Raw genomic sequence first — 23,373 nt, forward strand, 5'->3', positions numbered from 1 at the left:
TCAATTTGAAATGTGGCGGAAAGGAGGGTGTAGATATATAGGGCAGTTGCTGGAATTAGACAACCAGACCTTTCCAACATTTGAGCAAGTCAAGAACACGTGGACGTTATCTCATAAACAATTTTTTCAGTTCTTACAAGTGCGAGACTACTATCATAAACTGGCGCGGGAAGCAGGCTCCCCTATACAATTTACAGTTTTAGATAAGGTGACGCCGGAAAATTCCAATGGAATTTCTCAATGGTATCAGAGCATAGTTGAGCATAAGAGAACACAGCCTCTGGCCCAATTAGCAGAAGGGTGGAGCAGGATATTGGGAGAAGAGATAACACAGGAAGGGCTAGGAGAAGCATTTGAGAACATTCACAGGGTTACTCCGAATGCAGCATTACAAGACATTCAATTCTGTATACTCCATAGGGTGTACATCACCCGACAGCGTGGGAAGGAGATGGGACTTTGGGAAGATGAAGGGTGTACAAAATGTCAAGGGGAGGCAGGCACATTCGTCCACACTTTTATGGAATGCCCGGCCTTGGCAGAACTGTGGATTCACTCCTTGGAAGTTATGGAAACAGTTATAGGGAAGTCATTTGAGTGGTCCTTCAGAGTCTTGTTATTGGGGGGGGGGGGGGGGGGGGCGGCACAGTTACGGGAAGAGGGCTTATTGGAAGCACAGAGCAGATTTGTACTCTTGTCAACCCTTCTAGTAAAAAAGTGTATCCTGCAGCTTTGGGCAGAGCCATCGCCGCCGCCAAATCAGTCATGGCACCATCTGATGAAAGAAATGGTGGCGTGGGTCGAGCTGCAATACACGCTGATGCCGACAGGCAGAGACATAAGATATATCGAGAAATCTGGCAAAAGTATTCTCAGCTATATGACAAAGGGGACCTCCCAGAAGATACGAATACTACCGCTTAGGAACTAGTAAGCTTAGGGTTCCATCATGTACCTGGAGAAGGGGGGAGGGATGGGAGGGAGGGAGGGAAGGAGGGGGGGGGGGGTTCTGAGGGAGAAAATAAAAAAGGAAACGCAGTTGCATGGAGGGTTGATTTGTTACAAATACTGTAATTCATGGTTTACATGTTAATTGAACAGATGTATATCTTTAACGTTGACCTGTTGTTTTTATGAAGTGCATCGTCACTCAATAAAGATATTTAAAAGAAAAAACAAAAAAAAACAGGTAAAAACTTTCCTATGCATCAGGATATCCAGGACATCATACCGGCTCAATGGGATGCCCCAGATTCTCCTTTTAGTCTCGCTAGGTCAATGGCTCATCTTTATCCAGTGCCAGATTCGGACAAGGCCCTTTTTAAACCCCCCCCCCCCCTCCCTCCCTTAGGACGCTGTTGTCTCAGCGGTTACTAAGCGGAATATGGTCCCTGTGAATGGGGGCACCACCCTCAAGGATGTTCAAGACAGGCGTATGGAAGCCCTTTTGAAGAGTGCTTTTGATGTCTCTGCCTTGGCGGTTCAGGCAGCCATCTGTGGTTCCTTGGTTGCTAGGGCCTGTTTCCGTTGGTCAGAGTTCGTTTCAGATAGACCTTCAGATGATATGGCCTTGATAGATGCTGAAGTGGCAAAAATGGGGTCTGCCTTTTTGGCCAACACGCATGATCTAGTTAGGGATTCGTCTAAATCTATGGCTTTAAGAGTAGTTGCTAGACGCTCATTATGGCTGCATGGTTGGGCTGCAGCTGCAGCTTTCAAGTCAAAATTGAGCAAGTTCCCCTTTCGAGGTTCCCTTCTTTATGGGGACGACTTGGATAAGTTATTTCACAGTCTAGGAGAAACTAAGGTTCCTCGGCTCCCTGAGGACAGGCCCAGGATGTTGGGTCGTTCTTCGCAACCCACTAGGGGCTGTGGGGGTGATTTTCGGCGGTATTTGCCAGGGAGGGTGTCTCCCACGCAGAAGTCTCGTTTTTTTTCTTTTTTTTTCAGAGGAATCAGTCCTTTCAGGGAGCTAGAAGAGGGGACAGAGACTCAAGAGCTTCCTTCCAATCCTCCTCCCGTCGTGCCCAGTGAAGTGTTCCGGGCCCAGCCTCTAGTTCCTGTGGGAGCATGGTTAACACAGTTTTATTGGCGGTGGGCCCAGATAACCTCCGATCAGTGGGTGGTAGAGGTTATTTGAGGCAGGTACTCCATAGAATTCACGTGGCATCTTCCCGACGCCTTTTTGGAGTTTCCTTGTTGCTCCCTGGTCAAGGGAAGTGTGGTTTGAGACACGCTTCAAAGGCTTCTCGCTTTGTAGGCTGTTTGTCCAGTTCTCTCCACAGAACTCAGACAGGGTCGTTATTCCATTTACTTCGTCATCCCGAAGAAGGAGGGATCTTTCTGTCCCATTCTGGATCTCAAGGCAGTCAATTGTTCCCTCTGGGTTTTCTGTTTTCATATGGAGACTCTTCAGTCGGTTATAGTGGCAGTCATATCCGGGGAGTTTTTGACTGCACTGGACTTGACAGAGGCTTGCTTGCATGTTCCTATTCGGCCCCTTCATCAGCGTTTTCTAAGGTTTGCAGTTCTGAGCAGGCATTACCAGTTTCGGGCTCTTTCTTTCGGTCTTGTTACAGCTCCTTGCACTTTCACATAAGTGATGGTGGTGGTGCATGCAGCCCTTAAAAAGGAAGGGATTTAAGTCCATCCCTACCTGTACGATTTGCTGTTCAGAGCAAAGTCATATCAAGAGAGCCTGCAGGTTACAGATCGGGTGGTCTAGTTTCTGCAATCCCTCGGTTGGGTGGTCAGCTTTCTCAAGAGCTGCCTAGTCCCTTCTCAGTCCCTGGACTATCAGGGGATTTCCTTTGACACGGTTGAGGGCAGAGTGTTTCTCCCTCAGACCAGGATCCGCAAATTACAGGCCCAGATTCAGACTTTTCTTCAAACCTCGGTTCCCTGTGTGAGGGATTATCTTAAGATGCTAGACTTGATGGCAGGAATGATAGAGGCAGTGCCATGGGCCAGGGCGCACATGAGGCCTCTTCAGAAGTCTCTTCTTTCCAGGTGGTCGCCGCAGAGAAATTCCCTACTGGCGAGAATCCGGGAACGCAGCAGCCTATGTTGGTAGCGCCGGATATCCAGTCTGTCCAGGGGAATGCCTCAGGATTCACCGCAGTGGACAGTGATCATGACGGACACCAGCTTCAGAGGTTGGAGCGCTCATTGTCTTGGTCAGTATGCTCAGGGTCTGTGGTCTCGCCAGGAGGCCTCCTGCTCGATCAACCTGTTGGAAACCAGGGCAATTCGGCTGGCAATTCGCCTGGCCTTGGAAGCGTTTCGCCCTCTGGTTTTGGGTAAATCATTGCGCATCTTGTCGGACAATACCATGACGGTGGCCTATGTCAATCATCAAGGGAGAACGAAAAGCTGTCTCTTGGAACAAGAAGATATGCAACTCATGGGTTGGGCAGAGAGCCATCTGGAGGCCATCACAGCATCACATGTAGCAGGAACAGCGAGTGTTCAGGTGGATTTTCTGAGCCATCACACTCTGAACCCTGGAGAGTGGGCCCTCGGAGTTCAGGCATTTCAGGAGGTCGTGGATCATTGGGGCCAGCCAGTCATGGATCTATTCTCTTCAAGCCTAATTGCAAAAGTTCCTCAGTACTTCAGTTGAAGGAGAGACCCCAGGGCGATCGGGGTGGATGCCCTTCTTCAGTCCTGGCCGTTGGGTCCTCTGTATGCTTTTCCTCCTTGGCCTGTCCTGGGGTGTCTCATTCAAAGAATCGAAGCTCACAGAGGTCTCATAATCCTGATAGCTCCGGATTGGCCTCACCGTTCATGGTATGCTGATCTCATTCGCCTTCTAGACGGGCCCTCCATTCAGACTTCCGGATTCTCACGGACTCTTAGTTCAGGGTCCAGTAGTTCATCCAGACCCAACTCGATTTTGTCTTATGGCTTGGTCCTTGAGTGGGCGTGGTTGACGAAGTGTGGTTTTTCTGCTAATGTGATTGCCACTCTGCTTCTTTCACATCGCCATCAACTTCTCTTAATTATATTAGAAATTGGTGGTTGTTTCGAGGCACATTGTTCTGACAAAAACATTTCCCCGTTTCGGGCTTCAGTGCCAGAGATCTTGGATTTCTTGCAGCAGGGTTTTGATAAATGGTTGGCTATTGCTTCTTTAAAGGTGAAAGTTACTACGCTCACGAGTTTTCGAGGGCGCATTCAAGGTAAGCTATCCAGATATTTCTCGGCTCCTTCGGGGTGCGAATCTCTTACGTCTTCCTTCTAGGGTGATCTTTCCAGTTTGGGATCTGAACTTGGTCCTCTCGGTCCTTACTAAGGGCACCCTTTGAACACCTGGCTTCCTGTTCTCTCAAGGATTTGACTTAAGGCAGTCTTTCTCTTAGCCATTGCCTCAGCTAAGAGAGTTTCGGAATTGCAGGCCCTTTCTTGTCTTTCTCCATTTTTGGAGTTTTCTAAAGAACAAGTAATTTTGTACTTTTTTCTTAAGGTTTTGTTTCGCTTTCATTTATCTCAGTCTGTAGTTTTGCCTGTTTTCAATTCTTCCTCCGGTTTGGAGGAACAGTGCCGTGTACAGTGTCTAGATGTCAGATGAATTTTGAAATGCTATGTAAAAACGACCGAGATCATTTGGAGCACTGATCGTCTGTTTGCGTTGATTGGAGGTCAGGTAAAGGTTTTCTGGCATCTAAATCTACCATATCCAGGTGGCTTAAGGAGATGATAGCTTCAGCTTACCTTCTTTCTGAGAAACCTGTTCCAGAGAGTGTAAAGGCGCATTCTACCAGTGGCCAAGCTGTGTTGTGGGTAGAGCACTTTCTTGTGCCTTCCTTGGAAATTTGTAAGGCAGCTACATGGTCTTCCTTACACTTGTTTTCTAAGCATTACAATTTGGATGTTTAATGTCGTCAGGAGGCAGTATTTGGCACTAGCGTTCTCACAGAGGGGTTGTTAGGGTCCCTCCCATGAGGATACTGCTTTGTTACTTTCCATCAGTTTCATTCTGGGCCGGTCCGAAGGGACGCTAAGGAAAGAGAAATTAGATCTTACCTGCTAATGTGCTTTCCTTTAGTCCCTTCGGACCAACCCAGATCCCTCCCAGTTATTCGAAGAACGTTTGGATTTTTTTTCTCATATTTGGGTTTGTTTGTGTCGTTGGAGCTGCTTTGCAAATTCGCAGTCCTGTGCTAAAAAAAAAATATATAGATAGATATAGATATGAAAATAAACTACAAAAGGTTAACAGAAATCCTTTTTGGTTCAGACACTTTGTTTAAGAGACATATGTTCTTGGATGGTATGTCCTGGGTGGCTGCTCAAGTTTCCTGGGGGCACGGAATGAGTGATCCTTTTCTTCTTCTTCTTCTTCTTCTTCATCTGCTTTGTTACCATAATACTGAGTCTAGTTACAGTTGGCCAGGACTCCCATTGGCTCTCTCTAGAGTCAGAATTTTTAGTCGCCACCTGCTGGAAAGCGAAGGTGTTAACAACCCATCGGTTGCATTCTGGGCCGGTGCGGAGGGACTAAAGGAAAGCAAATTAGTAGGTAAGATCTAATTTCTGCATATCTACAGGATCTTCTGGAACCATAGTAAGCCAATATGCAGATGAACAGGTGTTGCCTCTTTTAAGGTGGTTCAATGTGTCTCATCCTGTGTTACGCCTTTTTTTTTTTTACTAGCAGTTGTTAAATACTGGAATGAGCTATCTCAGAACATATGACGATTCTGGAAAACATTATTTGAAGAAGCCTGTGACTGCTCAGCTTAGGGAGGGTTTTGGTTTAAGGTTATTTTACTTCTACTCTGATTGAAGGGATTTGCTGATATTTTCTTTTCTTTTATAATTTGTTATATTTTTTATGTTTTCTTTCACTTATTTTAAATTGTGACCTACTGATAGAGAAGTATTTCTTGAATTAGTGGGATATAAATATTTGCAATAAAAAATAAATAAGATGGTTAACGCTGTCTGATTGTAATACTGACTTTTAATACTTTTGTTTGAAATTTAACAGATTCTAATGTGGATGTGGTTGGTTTATGTCAAGAAGGCCAATTTCTTATGGTTGGAGAGAGGAATGGCAACTTTCACTTTATTCATGTACCCTCAAGAAAGATGTTGCTTACAAAAGTAAGCAGCCAGTAATTCTGTTCATCTGCTTGTTTTATCCTCCTTTTTGTCTACAATTATGATAAGTATTTACTCCTTCTTCCTAATGACTTTCATACTTTAGTTATTTTTCATGTTATCTCTTGCTATATGGGGTCCTTTTACTTAGCTGCAGTATAAAGTAGCCTTGGTGTGCCCTTGTGTGGGTTTCTCTTGCACACTAAATCCATTTTTATCACAGCAGTAAAATGACCAATTTTCCTATTTTTGCATTAATGGCCATGCACTAATGTTGCCTTTAGTGTGCAGCCATTATAAAAATTACCATGTTAGCACTTACTGGCACTTATTTTGTAGACAGTAAAGGCTCATGCGGTAATGCAGCTGCGCTAACTGATTAGCGCAGAAACGCCGACTCTCTGCCCCCAAACATGAGCCCTCTGTGAAAAATAAAAATATTTTTAGCACGTGGGTGATGCGCACAGATTAGGAACTTACCACAGGACTCCTACACGTATCCCATTTTAATTTTAAGCCGTGGTAAGTGCTCACTAGTGCTTATTGCACTTTAGCAAAAGGACCCCTGTATGACTTGTTATGTTTGTATGTTAGTTACTGTGTATTTGTCGAGCTTCAAATGCCATACCTGTGGTACAATTTTGAAGATGAATAGACTAATTTTAAAAAGCATTTCTTCTGGTTAAATGACATTTTACACACAGAAATGGCCTTTTAATCTAATCTAATATGGACATTTCTATTCCGCTTTACCGAAAGGCTCACTTTTTATACCTCAAAACATTTAATCACTATCCTATGTACCTGTTAATTCTCCGAGGACAAGCAGGCTGCTTGTTCTCACTGATGGGTTGACGTCCTCGGCAGCCCCCTCCATCGGAAAGTTTACTAGCAAAGGCCTTTGCTAGTCCTCGCGCGCCCATGCGCACCGCGCATGCGCGGCCGTCTTCCCGCCCGAAACCGGCTCGAGCCGGCCAGTCTTCTTTCGTCCGCGCTCGGTACGGTCGTGTTACGCCGTTCGTGCCCCAGAGAGTCCACCTCGCGCGTCCTTTTCGACGTGTTTTGTCCTTGGTTTTCTTTAAAAAAAGTTCGGGAAGCGCTCCGGAAGTGTTCCGGAAGACCTTTTCGGGTTTTCTGCCCTTCCCGTAATTTTCACAGCTTTTGCCCCGTAAGTTTTCTTTCGTTGTCGGGGTAGGCCTAGTTTGGCCTCGGTCGAGATTTTTCTCCCTTTAAAATTTGGTGCTTCAATTTTCGCCATTTCGGCCTTTGATTTCGCCGGCGTGATTTTTCCGCCCATGACATCGAAGCCTTCCAGCGGCTTCAAGAAGTGCACCCAGTGCGCCCGGGTAATCTCGCTCACTGATAGGCACTCTGCGTGTCTTCAGTGTCTAGGGGCCCAGCACCGCCCTCAGAACTGCAGTCTGTGTTCCCTGTTACAAAGGCGGACTCAGGTAGCGAGATTAGCCCAGTGGAACGTTTTGTTCTCGGGCTCTTCGTCGACATCGGCACCGGAGGCATCGAGTGCATCGACGTCGTCAGCGTCCGGACCATCTTCCTTGGCTGCTGCTCCATCGACTGCATCGAGGCATCGGACCTCTGCATCGGCGCCGAGGCATCGGGCGACTGCATCGACGTCGGTGGTACCGAGACTTCGTCTGCTGATGTCGTCGGACGGAGGTGCATCGTCAGGAGTGCAGGTGAGGGCTGTCCATTCCCCTGCTGGTGGCGGTGAGCCTTAGGGTGGGTCTCCCCCTACCCTGAGGGCTCCTGCGGTACAGCCCCCCCGGGATCGACCTTCTTCGGTCTCGGCCCCGAGGAAGCGACGGATGGATTCTACGTCCTCCTCGTCGGTGCCGGGGAGCTCCGGTGACATGCTTCGGAAGAAGTCGAAGAAGCATCGACACCGGTCTCCTCCCCGTGTCGGCACCGAGAGCTCTGGGTCGCCGAGGGATTCGGCACCCAGCAGGCATCGGCACCGAGAGGACCGCTCACCCTCTGTTCAGGAGGTGTCGATGCGCTCCACTCTGGACAGCCCGGAACAGCCTCCTCGCCCGGAACAGGTTCTGACGTCGACGCCTGCATCGACCTCTCAGCCTTTTTCTGCAGCCACTCTGAACGAGAGCCTCCGGGCCGTTCTCCCAGAGATTCTGGGAGAGCTGTTGCGCCCTACCCCTCCGGTACCGGCGGTGCTTGCGCCTCCGGTACCGTCGAGCGTGGCGCCGGCTGGTCCATCGCCCAGGTTGAGGTCCCCGACGTCGGTACCGCGTGCGGTGCCGACCGCGGCCACCTCCCAGGAAGGCTCCCCGACTACGTCGGCGGAGGGAGCTTCACCGATGCAGGCGAGGGAGTCTACCTCTCGACGCCCCCATCGTGGACGTGGCTCCACGGAGTTGAGCCGGGCGAGGTTGCAGACACAGGTCCGTGAACTTGTGTCTGACACCGAGGGTGAGGCCTCGTGGGAGGACGAAGAAGACCCCAGATATTTCTCTGACGAGGAGTCTGAGGGTCTTCCTTCTGATCCCACTCCCTCTCCTGAAAGACAGCTTTCTCCTCCTGAGAGTCTGTCTTTCGCTTCCTTTGTCCGGGAGATGTCTACGGCCATCCCCTTCCCGGTGGTTGTGGAGGACGAGCCCAGGGCTGAAATGTTTGAGCTCCTGGACTATCCTTCTCCACCTAAGGAAGCGTCCACTGTTCCCTTGCATCATGTCCTGAAAAAGACATTGCTTGCGAACTGGACCAAGCCATTAAGTAATCCCCACATTCCCAAGAAGATCGAGTCCCAGTTCCGGATCCATGGGGACCCAGAGCTGATGCGCACTCAGTTGCCTCACGACTCTGGAGTTGTGGATTTGGCCCTAAAGAAGGTTAAGAGTTCTAGGGAGCATGCTTCGGCGCCCCCGGGCAAAGACCCTAGAACCTTAGACTCCTTTGGGAGGAAGGCCTACCATTCTTCTATGCTCGTGGCCAAGATCCAGTCTTACCAGCTCTACACGAGCATACACATGCGGAACAATGTGCGGCAGTTGGCGGGCTTGGTTGATGCTCTTCCCCCTGAGCAAGCCAAGCCTTTTCAGGAGGTGGTCAGGCAGTTGAAGGCGTGCAGAAAATTCCTGGCCAGAGGAGTTTATGACACTTTTGATGTTGCGGGAGAAAATCCGCCAAAAAAGCGGAGAACTCAAACACCCCACGATAAAAAACAGAGTCACAGAAAAAGTGGGAGAGCGACCAAGGAAGCCAGAGACTGGAGGATGTGGGAACAATGAATAATTTTATTAAGAAATTTGGAGACTCCAAATTTCTTAATAAAATTATTCATTGTTCCCACATCCTCCAGTCTCTGGCTTCCTTGGTCGCTCTCCCACTTTTTCTGTGACCCCACTTTTGATGTTGCGTCCAGGGCCGCTGCTCAAGGTGTGGTGATGCGCAGGCTCTCATGGCTGCGTGCCGCCGACCTGGAGAATAGAATCCAGCAGCGGATTGCGGACTCGCCTTGCCGTGCGGACAACATTTTTGGGGAAAAAGTCGAGCAGGTGGTAGAGTCTCTCCACCAGCGGGACACCGCATTCGACAAGTTCTCCCGCCGGCAGCCTTCAGCATCTACCTCTACAGGTAGAAGATTTTTCGGGGGAAGGAAGACTGGTCCCTATGCTTCTGGTAAGCGTAGGTACAATCCTCCTTCCCGACAGCCTGCGGCCCAGGCTAAGCCCCAGCGCGCTCGCTCTCGTCAGCAGCGTGCGCCTCAGCAAGGCCCCGCGGCTCCCCAGCAAAAGCAAGGGGCGAGCTTTTGACTGGCTCCAGCAGAGCATAGCCGACATCCAAGTGTCAGTGCCGGGCGACCTGCCAGTCGGAGGGAGGTTGAAAGCTTTTCACCAAAGGTGGCCTCTCGTAACCTCCGATCAGTGGGTTCTGCAAATAGTCCGGCAAGGATACACCCTCAATTTGGCCTCAAAACCTCCAAATTGTCCACCGGGAGCTCAGTCTTACAGCTTCCAGCACAAGCAGGTACTTGCAGAGGAACTCTCCGCCCTTCTCAGCGCCAATGCGGTCGAGCCCGTGCCATCCGGGCAGGAAGGGCTGGGATTCTATTCCAGGTACTTCCTTGTGGAAAAGAAAACAGGGGGGATGCGTCCCATCCTAGACCTAAGGGCCCTGAACAAATATCTCGTAAAAGAAAAGTTCAGGATGCTTTCCCTGGGCACCCTCCTTCCCATGATTCAGCAAAACGATTGGCTATGCTCTCTGGACTTGAAGGATGCCTACACTCACATCCCGATACTGCCAGCTCACAGACAGTATCTGCGATTTCAGCTGGGCACACGCCACTTCCAGTACTGTGTGCTACCCTTTGGGCTCGCCTCTGCGCCCAGGGTGTTCACAAAGTGCCTAGCTGTGGTAGCAGCGGCACTTCGCAGGCTGGGGGTGCACGTGTTCCCATATCTCGACGATTGGCTGGTGAAGAACACATCCGAGGCAGGAGCCCTGCAGTCCATGCAGATGACTATTCGCCTCCTGGAGCTACTGGGGTTTGTGATAAATTATCCAAAGTCCCATCTTCTCCCAGTGCAGAAACTCGAATTCATAGGAGCTCTGCTGGATTCTCGGACGGCTCGCGCCTATCTCCCAGAGACGAGGGCCAACAACTTGTTGTCCCTCGTCTCGCGGGTGCGAGCGTCCCAGCAGATCACAGCTCGGCAGATGTTGAGATTGCTGGGCCACATGGCCTCCACAGTTCATGTGACTCCCATGGCCCGCCTTCACATGAGATCTGCTCAATGGACTCTAGCCTCCCAGTGGTATCAGGCCGCCGGGGGTCTAGAGGACGTGATCCACCTGTCCACGAGTTTTCTCAAATCCCTATATTGGTGGACGATTTGCTCCAATTTGACTCTGGGACGTCCCTTCCAAATTCCTCAGCCACAAAAAGTGCTGACCACGGATGCGTCCCTCCTGGGATGGGGAGCTCATGTCGATGGGCTTCACACCCAAGGAAGCTGGTCCCTCCAGGAACGCGATCTGCAGATCAATCTTCTGGAGTTACGAGCGATCTGGAACGCTCTGAAGGCTTTCAGAGATCGGCTGTCCCACCAAATTATCCAAATTCAGACAGACAACCAGGTTGCCATGTACTATGTCAACAAGCAGGGGGGCACCGGATCTCGCCCCCTGTGTCAGGAAGCCGTCAGCATGTGGCTCTGGGCCCGCCGTCACGGCATGGGGCTCCAAGCCACATATCTGGCAGGCGTAAACAACAGTCTGGCCGACAGGTTGAGCAGGATTATGCAACCTCACGAGTGGTCGCTCAATTCCCGTGTGGTACGACAGATCTTCCAGGTGTGTGGCACCCCCTTGGTAGATCTCTTCGCATCTCGAGTGAACCACAAAGTCCCTCAGTTCTGTTCCAGGCTTCAGGCCCATGGCAGACTGGCATCGGATGCCTTCCTCCTGGACTGGGGGGAGGGTCTGCTGTATGCTTATCCTCCCATACCTCTGGTGGGGAAGACTTTGTTGAAACTCAAGCAAGACCGAGGCACCATGATTCTGATTGCTCCTTTTTGGCCGCGTCAGATCTGGTTCCCTCTTCTTCTGGAATTGTCCTCCGAAGAACCGTGGAGATTGGAGTGTTTTCCGACCCTCATCACACAGGACGAAGGGGCACTTCTGCATCCCAGCCTCCAGTCGCTGGCTCTTACGGCCTGGATGTTGAGGGCGTAGACTTTGCCTCTTTGGGTCTGTCAGAGGGTGTCTCCCGCATCTTGCTTGCTTCCAGGAAAGATTCCACTAAGAGAAGTTACTTCTTCCATTGGAGGAGGTTTGCCGTCTGGTGTGACAGCAAGGCCCTAGATTCTCGCTCTTGTCCTACACAGACCCTGCTTGAATACCTTCTGCACTTGTCTGAGTCTGGTCTCAAGACCAACTCTGTAAGGGTTCACCTTAGTGCAATCAGTGCTTACCATTACCATGTGGAAGGTAAGCCGATCTCAGGACAGCCTTTAGTTGTTCGCTTCATGAGAGGCTTGCTGTTGTCAAAGCCCCCTGTCAAGCCTCCTACAGTGTCATGGGATCTCAATGTCGTTCTCACCCAGCTGATGAAACCTCCTTTCGAGCCACTGAATTCCTGCCATCTGAAGTACTTGACTTGGAAGGTCATTTTCTTGGTGGCAGTTACTTCAGCTCGTAGAGTCAGTGAGCTTCAGGCCCTGGTAGCCCAGGCCCCTTACACCAAATTTCATCATAACAGAGTAGTCCTCCGCACTCACCCTAAGTTCTTGCCAAAGGTCGTGTCGGAGTTCCATCTAAACCAGTCAATTGTCTTGCCAACATTCTTTCCCCGTCCTCATTCCTGCCCTGCTGAACGTCAGCTGCACACATTGGACTGCAAGAGAGCATTGGCCTTCTACCTGGAGCGGACACAGCCCCACAGACAGTCCGCCCAATTGTTTGTTTCTTTTGATCCCAATAGGAGGGGAGTGGCTGTAGGGAAACGCACCATATCCAATTGGCTAGCAGATTGCATTTCCTTCACTTACGCCCAGGCGGGGCTGGCTCTTGAGGGTCATGTCACGGCTCATAATGTTAGAGCCATGGCTGCGTCGGTAGCCCACTTGAAGTCAGCCTCCATTGAAGAAATTTGCAAAGCTGCGACGTGGTCATCTGTCCACACATTCACATCTCATTACTGCCTGCAGCAGGACACCCGACGCGACAGTCGGTTCGGGCAGTCAGTTCTTCAGAACCTGTTTGGGCTTTAGGATCCAACTCCACCCCCCGAGGGCCCTGTTTGTTCTGTTCCAGGCTGCACTCTCAGTTAGTTGGTAAATTTTTTAGGTCAATCTCATTAATGTCCTCGCCGTTGCGAGGCCCAATTGACCATGGTTGTTGTTTTGAGTGAGCCTGGGGGCTAGGGATACCCCATCAGTGAGAACAAGCAGCCTGCTTGTCCTCGGAGAAAGCGAATGCTACATACCTGTAGAAGGTATTCTCCGAGGACAGCAGGCTGATTGTTCTCACAAACCCGCCCGCCTCCCCTTTGGAGTTGAGTCTTCCCTTGAAGTGTATTGTCTTGCTACATACTGGACTGGCTGGCTCGAGCCGGTTTCAGGCGGGAAGACGGCCGCGCATGCGCGGTGCGCATGGGCGCGCGAGGACTAGCAAAGGCCTTTGCTAGTAAACTTTCCGATGGAGGGGGCTGCCGAGGACGTCAACCCATCAGTGAGAACAATCAGCCTGCTGTCCTCGGAGAATACCTTCTACAGGTATGTAGCATTCGCTATATTGTGCAAAAAGGTAACCTTTAACTGGCCTCCTAAAAGTGTGATAACATGTAATATCTCATATATTGCATGGTAGCTTATTCCACAAATCAGGATCACTACCTATCAGAGATCTCCTTCTAGTAACCGAATTTCAACAAGTTAATACTGACAGTACATTCAGTCTGATTTCCTGAGTGGAACGAAGCTCACTAGGTGCGGAATATAAAGAGATTTATATTTTGAAGATAATCTGGAGCTTGTCCGTATAGAATTTTGTGAATAAACATCAGTAGGTTAAAGCAGTGGTACTGGTCTCCATATCTCAAAAAAGATATAGTAGAATTGGAAAAGGTACAGCGAAGGGCGACGAAAATGATAGTGGGGATGGGACGACTTTCCTATGAAGAGAGGCTGAGAAGGCTAGGGCTTTTTAGCTTGGAGAAGAGACGGCTGAGGGGAGATATGATAGAAGTGTATAAAATAATGAGTGGAATGGATCGGGTGGATGTGAAGCGACTGTTCACGCTATCCAAAAATACTAGGACTAGAGGGCATGAGTTGAAGCTACAGTGTGGTAAATTTAAAACGAATCGGAGAAAATTTTTCTTCACCCAACGTGTAATTAGACTCTGGAATTCGTTGCCGGAGAACGTGGTACGGGCGGTTAGCTTGACGGAGTTTAAAAAGGGGTTAGATAGATTCCTAAAGGACAAGTCCATAGACCGCTATTAAATGGACTTGGAAAAATTCCGCATTTTTAGGTATAACTTGTCTGGAATGTTTTTACGTTTGGGGAGCGTGCCAGGTGCCCTTGACCTGGATTGGCCACTGTCGGTGACAGGATGCTGGGCTAGATGGACCTTTGGTCTTTCCCAGTATGGCACTACTTATGTACTTATGTTCCCACTTCTGGTCCTGGAGGCACCCCAGCCAGTCAGGTTTTCAGGATATCCACAATGACTATTCAAGAGAGAGATTTGCATGTACTGCCTCCACCTTATTCAACTCTATCTCATGAATATTCATTGTGGATATCCTGAAAATCTGACTGGCTGGGGTTCCTCCAGGATCAGGTTTGGGAACCACTGGCTTAAAATGAATGGTTGCCTTCATAGGCAACCAATGCAACTTCACTAGAAATGGACTAGTATGATCTATAGATCTTCCACCCAGTATCAACTTTGCTTTCACATTCTGAATTGCCTGAATTTGGCACAATTGTATATCTGGTAAATCTAATAGACCAATACTACTATAGTCTACTTTACTTAAAACCGTAATTTGCAATATTGTTCTAAATTGAGAAGGTTCTAAGTATGGCTTAATTTGGTGAAGTAACTTCAGTTTAAAAAACTCCTTCCTCACAATTTGATTGACTTGATTCCCCATTCCCAGAGTAGAATCCAGAATCACCCCTAATATTTTAATATCGGTCTGGATTGAAATTTCAGCTGTAGCTAATTAATTTTGAAAAATCCATATCTTTACCTGCTGCCCATACGATGTTTGTTTAATTGAGATTAACTTTCAAACCATTCACAAGCATCCATCGAGAAATCCTTGCAAACACTTGCATCTGTTGTCTTCTGAAAGCCCTTTATTGCGGGGGAACTATGACGAAATGTCATCAGCATATGTTACATCAAAAGGACAAAGCGCATGTTGAAATTCACTCAGATTATACATTAAAAAGAATAGAGGAAATTGGGGAACTCTGTGGTACTCCACACTCCATTGTCCATGACTTTGAGAGTCTTATTCCACATGACTTGTAGAATCAAGTGCTTTAAAAATCCAGAGAACCACCGCAGTACTGTATTTGAAATACCAATTTGAGTCAGCCTTCCCAATAAAATTTTGAGATTTACCAGATCAAATGCAGCTGACAAGTCCTGTTGCATGACCATAGTCGGTAGACCCCAATCCAACTTTGTTCTCAAACTTATCAGTGCACACAACACTGTTTTTGTGCTATAACTGGGATGAAGTCCGACTGTCTGCACTCTGATATTTGATATTGAAATTTTCTGGTGTAAATGCACCTAAACCTTTGCAAGTGTATCCATCCTGGTCAGAGGCATTCCTGGGGTCAATAGAAGGGTGAAAATTTGACTTGTGCACTTATTTTATAAATTAAAATGGAAAATTATGCATTCTAAAGAGCAGGAGTAAACGTGTGTGTCTACTTTCAATGAGCTAACTTTCAAAAGTAAAAGTAGGCACATATGTTAGGCTGCCTATTACTCTCCATGTGACTGGTTTTGTTTCCTTGAGGGTCTAGTCTCAGTATCCAAGCAAAAAATGGTCCCTTAATCTTAATTAAAAATGAAATACAATTGAAATGTGTGTTTAACAGGGTATATAAAGATGGCGAATGGAAGGGGCAAAGCTCACCCACAGGAAATATATAATGGATTGATATCTGCATGGACACATATTGTTTTCAGCTATGTAGCCCCCTCATTCTGAAATGTTTTGCCTCCTTTTCTCTAAGGCAAATCCAAATTGTCCTCTTTTTAAAACTGTGTTAAAATGTTGTTTTCCCAGGCTTTTGGATCACCATGATAACTCTCTGTGGGGACGATGTTGGGAAATAGGGAAGTCATCCTCTGGCCATTGGATTTGAGACATTGTCCATGGAGACTTTTTCTATTTCTTCCTTCTTTATTTGTCTTTTTTATTGTGATTCTTGTAAACTTCACTGATAAATCTTGTGATTTGTGATTTTGAAGGGCAGTATATCAAAGCTCTGAATAAACTAAACAAAACTCATATGTACTCATGTAAAATGTGTTTCAGAGCACTATCCAGCTTCATTGTGGTTAAAGTGCACACACATTACTACATCATGTGTGTTTTTATCTGCTGTGAAATGTAAACAGGTTTAACTTCTGCTGGGCTGGGGGCTCTTACAGCTGCTATATTCAGCTATATGCCAGACCAGGGGCACAGCTTCAGGGAGGTAACTTTCTTGCAAGTTTAACTTTCTAGGAATTTGCTCTGTCTTCCAAGTTGGGACCACTAAATCTGGGACTCTGTTGGCACCAAAATCCACCCTCTCCACACCTTCCCCTCACCAATAAATCAGTGCAGGCCAGAAATTGTTCTGAATCAGGGGTATATTGAAAGTCTTAAGGTGTTATTGACAAGAGCAAAGTGACATAATAGAAAAATATTAAAAACATTTACAGTCACATAGGTTACACTTATACTCTCCCGTTTAGGTGGAGAACCACTTCTCTAGAGCTGGTCTGAATTCAGATGTGGTCACTGGTACAGCTTCTGGCCATCCTGTCATAAATCCAGGGAACATCCGCTATATCCTCTCCGCCTCCTTTTCCAGGACCAGGTGCTCCTACTGTTCCTTTGTGTACCAGAGATGCTTACTTTATCGTACTCCTTCATTCCTCTCTTAGCAGTGGTTCATTGGCTTATCCAGCCACACTGTTTGGAGAGCTCTAGACATGCACCTTAGTGATATAATAGCTTGGCCAGGCAAAGACAGTTAACACGATTTGGCTTGGTATTTATTCCAGTACCAAATTTCTTCCGAGAGAAGCCTCTTCCCATCATTACCTCACTGATCAAGAAAGCCCCCCTGTATTCTAGAAACTGCAAGAGTACACCCAGATCACAATTCAGTGTACTAGTAGACCCACTAGTGGTCTCTGCTATCTACAGAACCTTGGAGGTCTCTACAAAAGCTTTCTATCCATGGCTGAGAAAGAGTGGTCCTGGTGAGGGGAGCTTGAGGCAGGGCCATAAAGGAGAGTAACCACCCTGGGCATGAAACTGGGGAAAGGTGGGAACAAGTTGCTCTTTTGAGAAAGTCTGTTAGCATACAAACATAAAAGTTAAGGTGGATGCCAGAAGCAACCTCTAGGGCATGACTAACTCTACATACATAAATGCCTTTTTTGTCATCATTTTTGATGGGCCCTTACACTATCATGAAAGTAAAATGTGACATCTTTGCATGTGCTTATATTAAAATAGCACCCTATAAATTATATGACCTTTACCATTATGCTATTTTGGTTCTCTAAGAATTAAAGGACACTGTTCTTTTAATATAGTTACCAGATGTGCATTCCTTATCTTCATAGCTTCACCATAGCGTTTGTTATACTGTCTGATATTTCAACTTGTCAATTCACCTTAGTAGGCTGTTTATTTAATATGTTTCCATAGTAGGCATTTATCCATTTACTATCCACACATGAGCCTTCTCTCTTTCTATCTCATAACTTTATAGGCAGGATATAAATTTGTTTTACTTTTAAATAATAAATATCCATCATGTGTGTTTATATTATCTCCTTTTATACACATAACGTTAAATTATGTAACACTGTATTTGATTGTGATTAGGCTTTGGTTCAAGAATCAAATGAAAACAGAAGAATTTATTTAAATCTTATAATAGAAAGAGATATTACAGATGGAGGTAAGCTATTTTTAAGTTCATTAGAGACAAGTCAGCAGTTATTTCTTTTGTCATTCTTGACATACTCTAGCTTGATTCTGAAGGCAATCTCTTATCACATTTTAAAATACATTTTTCGGTTAGCTTATAGGTATCATTTTGATGCTTTCTCAAGTGTGCTGTCCTGAAAGTCTAATGACAGTCACTTAAACTTAGAATATAAATAAATTACCAGTTTAATTTTCTGAGGGTAGTGCACATGAGATGAACTGTAAGGGTAGTTTATGGTTTTAATTGTAATAGAGCGTTAAGACCTATGTGCTGATCAGAGTTTCTTTTGTAGAATGACACCGATTCCTTTATGATAGCTTGTGTAGATATGCATATTTAAGTGTTTTAGCAGTTTGTTAAATTTCTCTGACAACTCTGTGCTGTGCTTAATATTGCCCTCTAGGCAAGAAAACTGTATCTGCAGTAAATCACAATAAATCACATTTCCTTAACGTCCCTCCAGACTGGCCCAGAATGTGACTGATAGGTTGTGCATGCCTTCCAGCAGGTGGAGACTGAGAAAAAAACTGTGACTCTAGCGAGCCAATAAGAGCCCTTGTCAGCTAGAGAAAGATCCAGTAAGCTCAGTCTCCAGCAGGTGGAAGGTGGTGAGCCCATCAGTCTCATACTTTATTTCTTTCTATTTTTTAATTCTTCTCATCTCCTGTGCATCTTTAAAAAAAAAAAAAAAAAAAAACTTTTTCTGAGGCAGAGGTCCGTGGGGGTCTCTTGTTGCCTCGGGGGTGTTACACTCGGGAGGCCAAGTCCCTCCCCCCTTTCCCTCCCTGATGATTGTGGCTATATTTACTATTATTCCTTATTAAAAATAATAAGTCACAGAAACGTTTCCTCAAGCTCTTCAACAGAAGAACTTAGAGGTAGGGAGAGGCAGCCATTAAAAAAAAAAAAAAAAGTCAGCGGGACTGGCCGGTCTTCTATTGCTTTAAAAGTGCAGTATTGTAGGCTGTTTTCTTTAATCGAGCAATGCCGCTCCTTTCTGCTTCGCGCCTTTGCTTTCGGTTTTAAGATCAGCTGTTTTTTGTTTCTGTCATGTCGGAAAAGCTCCACCGCTGCTCCATCTGTCAGCGGCGAGGTTTGGGCACGAGCGGGGTCTGTAAATACTGCACCACTGCTGAGGAGCAGGATCAGGAAATTCGCCGGCGGAGGGGGGGTCCGCTTCGGGTGTTCCAGCGGTAGTCGCGTCTCCCTCACTCCCGGTGCCGGTTTCGGCGGGAAACGCCGCCATTTTGAATCCCTCGTTGCAGGCTGTTCCTCAGGCCCCTTTGTCTGTTGTGCCTACTTCTGCCGTTCAACCGCCCGTTTTTCCATCGGGTGAAGGAGGTTTTCCTCCTGAGTTTGTGGTACAAATGTACCAAGCCTTTCTGCTGCATAAGGCTGCTCCTGTGGACTTGCCAGAGAAAAGGTCGCTGTAGGGGGCCTCCGTGGCTAAAAAACGGGCTAGACTCCATGAGGAGCTGGAGCAGGATTTTTCTCTTTTTCCCTGGTCAGGAAATGCCATCCTTAGCGGAGGAGGCATGGTTTCCTGAGGAACATTGTGAACAGGTAGCAGACGGGGAGGAATCTCTTCCGGTGGGTGAGGATTCCTCGGTGGGAAGGATTTTTCATAAGGATGACCTTCAGGAACTTATTTCTCAGGTTTCTTCTACTTTGCGTTTTGATGATCAGGATCGTCAGGTTTCCGAGTCCAGAAAGGTGGATTTGCTGGTCAAGGGTATTCGCAGAGCAGGTAAGTCTTTCACTATGCATCAAGATATTAGAGATATTATTCAGGCTCAGTGGGAGATTCCTGATTCTGCTTTTCGTCTTGCTAGGTCTATGGTTAGGCTTTATCCGATCCCAGACTCAGATAAAGACCTTTTGCGCCCCCCAGTAGTGGATGCAGTAGTTTCCGCGGTTACCAAGCAAAACACTGTCCCGGTAGATGGTGGTACCGCTCTTTGAGATCCTCAGGATCGCTGTATTGAATCCTTGTTAAAGAATTCCTTTGTTTCTGCCCTGGCAGTGCAGGCTGCAATTTGTGGGTCCTTGGTAGCGAGAGCTTGTTTTCACTGGTCTGAGAGAGTTTTGGACCGTTCTTCTGATGATCTTTCCACCATTGATAATGAAGTGGCTAAGCTGGAAATAGGTTCAGCTATTTTAGTAGATGCTCTTTATGATTTACTTTGGGCTTCTTCTAAGTCTATGGCTTTTTCTGTTGCAGCCCGTCGTATGCTTTGGCTGTGTGGTTGGTCGGCGGATACGGCCTCTAAGTCCAGGCTTAGTAAATTTCCCTTTATGGGTTACTTTCTGTTTGGAGAAGAATTAGATAAACTGGTGCATAGCCTGGGTGAAGCTAAAGTTCCTAGGTTACCGGAGGATTGTCCATGAGGCTCTGGTCATGGCAATTTTTCAGGTCGTGGTAGAGGCCGTGATTTTCATTGTTTTTGGCCAGGCAGAGTTTTTCCGGGACAACGCTCCAGATTTTTCCAAAGGACTCAGTCCTTTCGAGGAGGTTGTAGAGGAGGTCGAGAAGCAGGAACTCGCCCTCTCAACAATGAAGGTTTGCGGGCCCAGCCTCTAGTACAAGTGGGTGCTCGGTTGGCACAATTTCAAGAGAGGTGGGCCCAGATTACTTTGGATCGGTGGCTATTAGAGGTTATTCAAGACGGGTACGCATTAGAGTTTGCTCACCCTTTGTCAGGTGCTTTCCTAGAATCTCCTTGCCGTTCTCGCAGCAAGGCCGGAGCCATCAGGGATACTCTCAGCAGACTTCTGGATCTTCGAGCGATTTGTCCGGTTCCTTTGGCGGAGCAGCGTCAAGGCCGTTACTCCATTTTCTTTCTGGTACCCAAGTAGGAGGGCTCCTTCCGACCAATTTTGGAGCGAGAGTCCTTGCTGTTACTTCAATGGGCGGCGGTCCATCTAGTAGCTCTATCAGCCGCTCATGTGGCAGGGGTACTAAATGTTCAGGCAGATTTTCTCAGTTGTTACTGGCTCAATCCCAGAGGGTGATCGCTAAGCAAAGTGGCGTTTCAGCAACTGGTCAATCATTGGGGGTTTCCCAGGATGGATCTGTTTGCCTCCGCCATCAATGCAAAACTTCCTCTGTTCTTCAGTCATCGCAAAGATCCCAAAGTGCAGGGCGTGGACGCTCTTCTTCAGTCCTGGCCAACGAGTCTAATGTATGCTTTTCCTCCTTGGCCTCTGATAGGGCGTCTTGTTCAGAAGGTCGAGACTCACAAAGGACGTCTGATTTTAGTGGCACCGGATTGGCCTCGAAGGCCGTGGTATGCCAACCTTCGGTGTCTTCTAGTGGATGTTCCCTTCAGACTTATGGTCACGCAAGATCTGTTGTCGCAGGGTCTGGACGTTCATCCGGATCCGGATCGATTCTGTATTACGGCCTGGCTCTTGAAAGGGCTAGGCTGACTAAGAAAGGTTCTTCCGCTCAGGTCATTGCTACTATGCTTCGTTCTCGTCGCCGTTCTGCCTCTTTGAATTATGTGCGTACCTGGAGGATTTTTGAGGGATGGTGTAAGGAGTTTAGTCTCTCTCCTTTTCGTGCTTCTGTTCCGCAAATTTTGGATTTTTTGCAGCGGGGCTTTGACAAAGGCCTTGCTTTGGCTTCTCTTCAGGTGCAGATTGCAGCTTTGACATGTTTTCGTGGTCGTGTCCAAGGGAGATCTCTGGCTAGTCATCCAGATGTGGTACGTTTTTTGAGAGGGGTTAATCTCCTTCGTCCTCCGTCTCCATGTTCTTTTCCTCGTTGGGATCTGAATTTGGTACTTACGGTTCTTACTAAGTCTCCCTTCAAGCCTTTGTCGTCCTGTTCTTTGAAGGACTTGACTCTGAAGACAGTATTTTTGGTGGCCGTTGCTTCGGCTTGGCGAGTTTCGGAGTTGCAGGCGTTGTCATGTAGATCACCATTTTTAGAGTTCTGCTCTGATCGCGTGGTTTTTCAGCCAGTTCCTTTCTTTCTCCCCAAGGTTGTGTCATGGTTTCATGTTTCTCAGCCAGTGGTATCGCCTTTTATTAGGTTTTTTCTCCTGGTCAGAAGAGCAGCGGCATTTGAAGTGTTTGGATGTCAAGTCTGCTGCCCCTTTCTACCCTCATCTTCCCTTATGTTCCCGCCCGTAACCTCCGTTCACAGGCTAAATCCCTCCTCTCAGTACCCTTCTCCACCACCGCCAACTCCAGGCTCCGCTCATTCTGCCTCGCCTCACCCTATACTTGGAACAACCTTCCTGAACCCTTACGCCAAGCCCCCCTCCCTGCCCGTCTTCAAGTCTTTGCTTAAAGCCCACCTCTTCAATGCTGTGTTCGGCACCTAACCCTTGCCGTTCACTGAATCCAGACTGCCCCAATTTGACTGCCCCTATCGGACCGACCGTTCACTTGTCTATTAGATTGTAAGCTCTTTGAGCAGGGACTGTCTCTCTCTGTTAAATTGTACAGCGCTGCGTAACCCTAGTAGCGCTCTAAAAATGTTAAGTAGTAGTAGTAAACGGGTGTTGAAACACTATCTGAAGTCTACGGAAGACATTTGACGATCTGATCGGTTGTTTGTTCTGCTTGGAGGTTCGCGTAAAGGGTTGATGGCCTCTAAGCCCACTATTTCTCGTTGGCTTAAAGAAATGATTGCCTCGACTTAGCTTCTTTCAGGGAAACCTGTTCCAGGACATGTTAAGGCTCACTCTACAAGAGGTCAGGCAGCCTCTTGGGCAGAATGTTGTCTGGTGCCTCCGGAAGACATTGTAGGGCGTGACCTGGTCGTCTTTGCATTCTTAAGCACTATCGTCTGGATGTCCTCAGTCGTTGACAGGTTGCTTTCAGAGCGCGCGTCTTATCGGCTTGGCTACTAGGGTCCCTCCCATAATTTCACTGCTTTCTTACTTCCCATCAGTCACATTCTGAGCCGGTCCGGAGGGACGCTAAGGAAGGGTAAATTGGGCCTTAACTTGCTAATTTGCTTTCCTTTAGTCCTTCCGGACTGGCACAGATCCCTCCCTTCAGATATCTGTGTTTTCTCAGTTTGCGGTGATGTTGCTAGTTTATTTATGTATTTTTTTTTTAATGTATTTTCTGGATTACTGAACTTTCTGTTATGCAGGAGCATGTTACGTTTGCAGGCACTCAACCTATGTTGGCAATATGCCAGTGGCTGCTCAGGTTTTTGGATGCACAGGTTATATGTTTCTTCTGTGGCTTTACTTCTGCTTTGGTACTTTATTACTGGATCTTTCTCTAGCTAGCAAGGGCTCTTCTTGGCTCGCTATAGTCACAGTTTTTTTCTCAGTCTCCACCTGCTGGAAGGCGTGCAAAACCCATCAGTCACATTCTGGGCCGGTCCGGAGGGACTAAAGGAAAGCAAATTAGCAGGTAAGGCCTAATTTACTCTTCAAAAGCAAACTTTTCTAAACATTCTTTTTCCAACCTGACAATTTATTTTGTTTCCAATTTTTTTTATTTATAAAAACTTTTAGAAACAAAATATATATGTCAGGTTGGCAAATGAATGTTTTAAAACAGTTCACTTTT

At 47.2% G+C, this 23,373-nt stretch overlaps 1 protein-coding gene across 1 annotated transcript in view; it reads left to right on the forward strand.

Moving 5' to 3' along the window:
* KNTC1 (kinetochore associated 1) overlaps positions 1-23,373 on the forward strand; it is a 318,233-nt gene that overhangs the window by 22,147 nt on the left and 272,713 nt on the right. Inside the window, exons 4-5 of the mRNA XM_030219253.1 lie at positions 5,993-6,108; positions 17,730-17,805. Of these exons, the coding sequence (XP_030075113.1) occupies positions 5,993-6,108; positions 17,730-17,805 (192 nt within the window). The remainder of the gene's footprint in view (positions 1-5,992; positions 6,109-17,729; positions 17,806-23,373) is intronic.

Source organism: Microcaecilia unicolor, chromosome 11 (assembly GCF_901765095.1).
Source record: "Microcaecilia unicolor chromosome 11, aMicUni1.1, whole genome shotgun sequence".
Taxonomy (NCBI): Eukaryota; Metazoa; Chordata; class Amphibia; order Gymnophiona; family Siphonopidae; genus Microcaecilia; species Microcaecilia unicolor.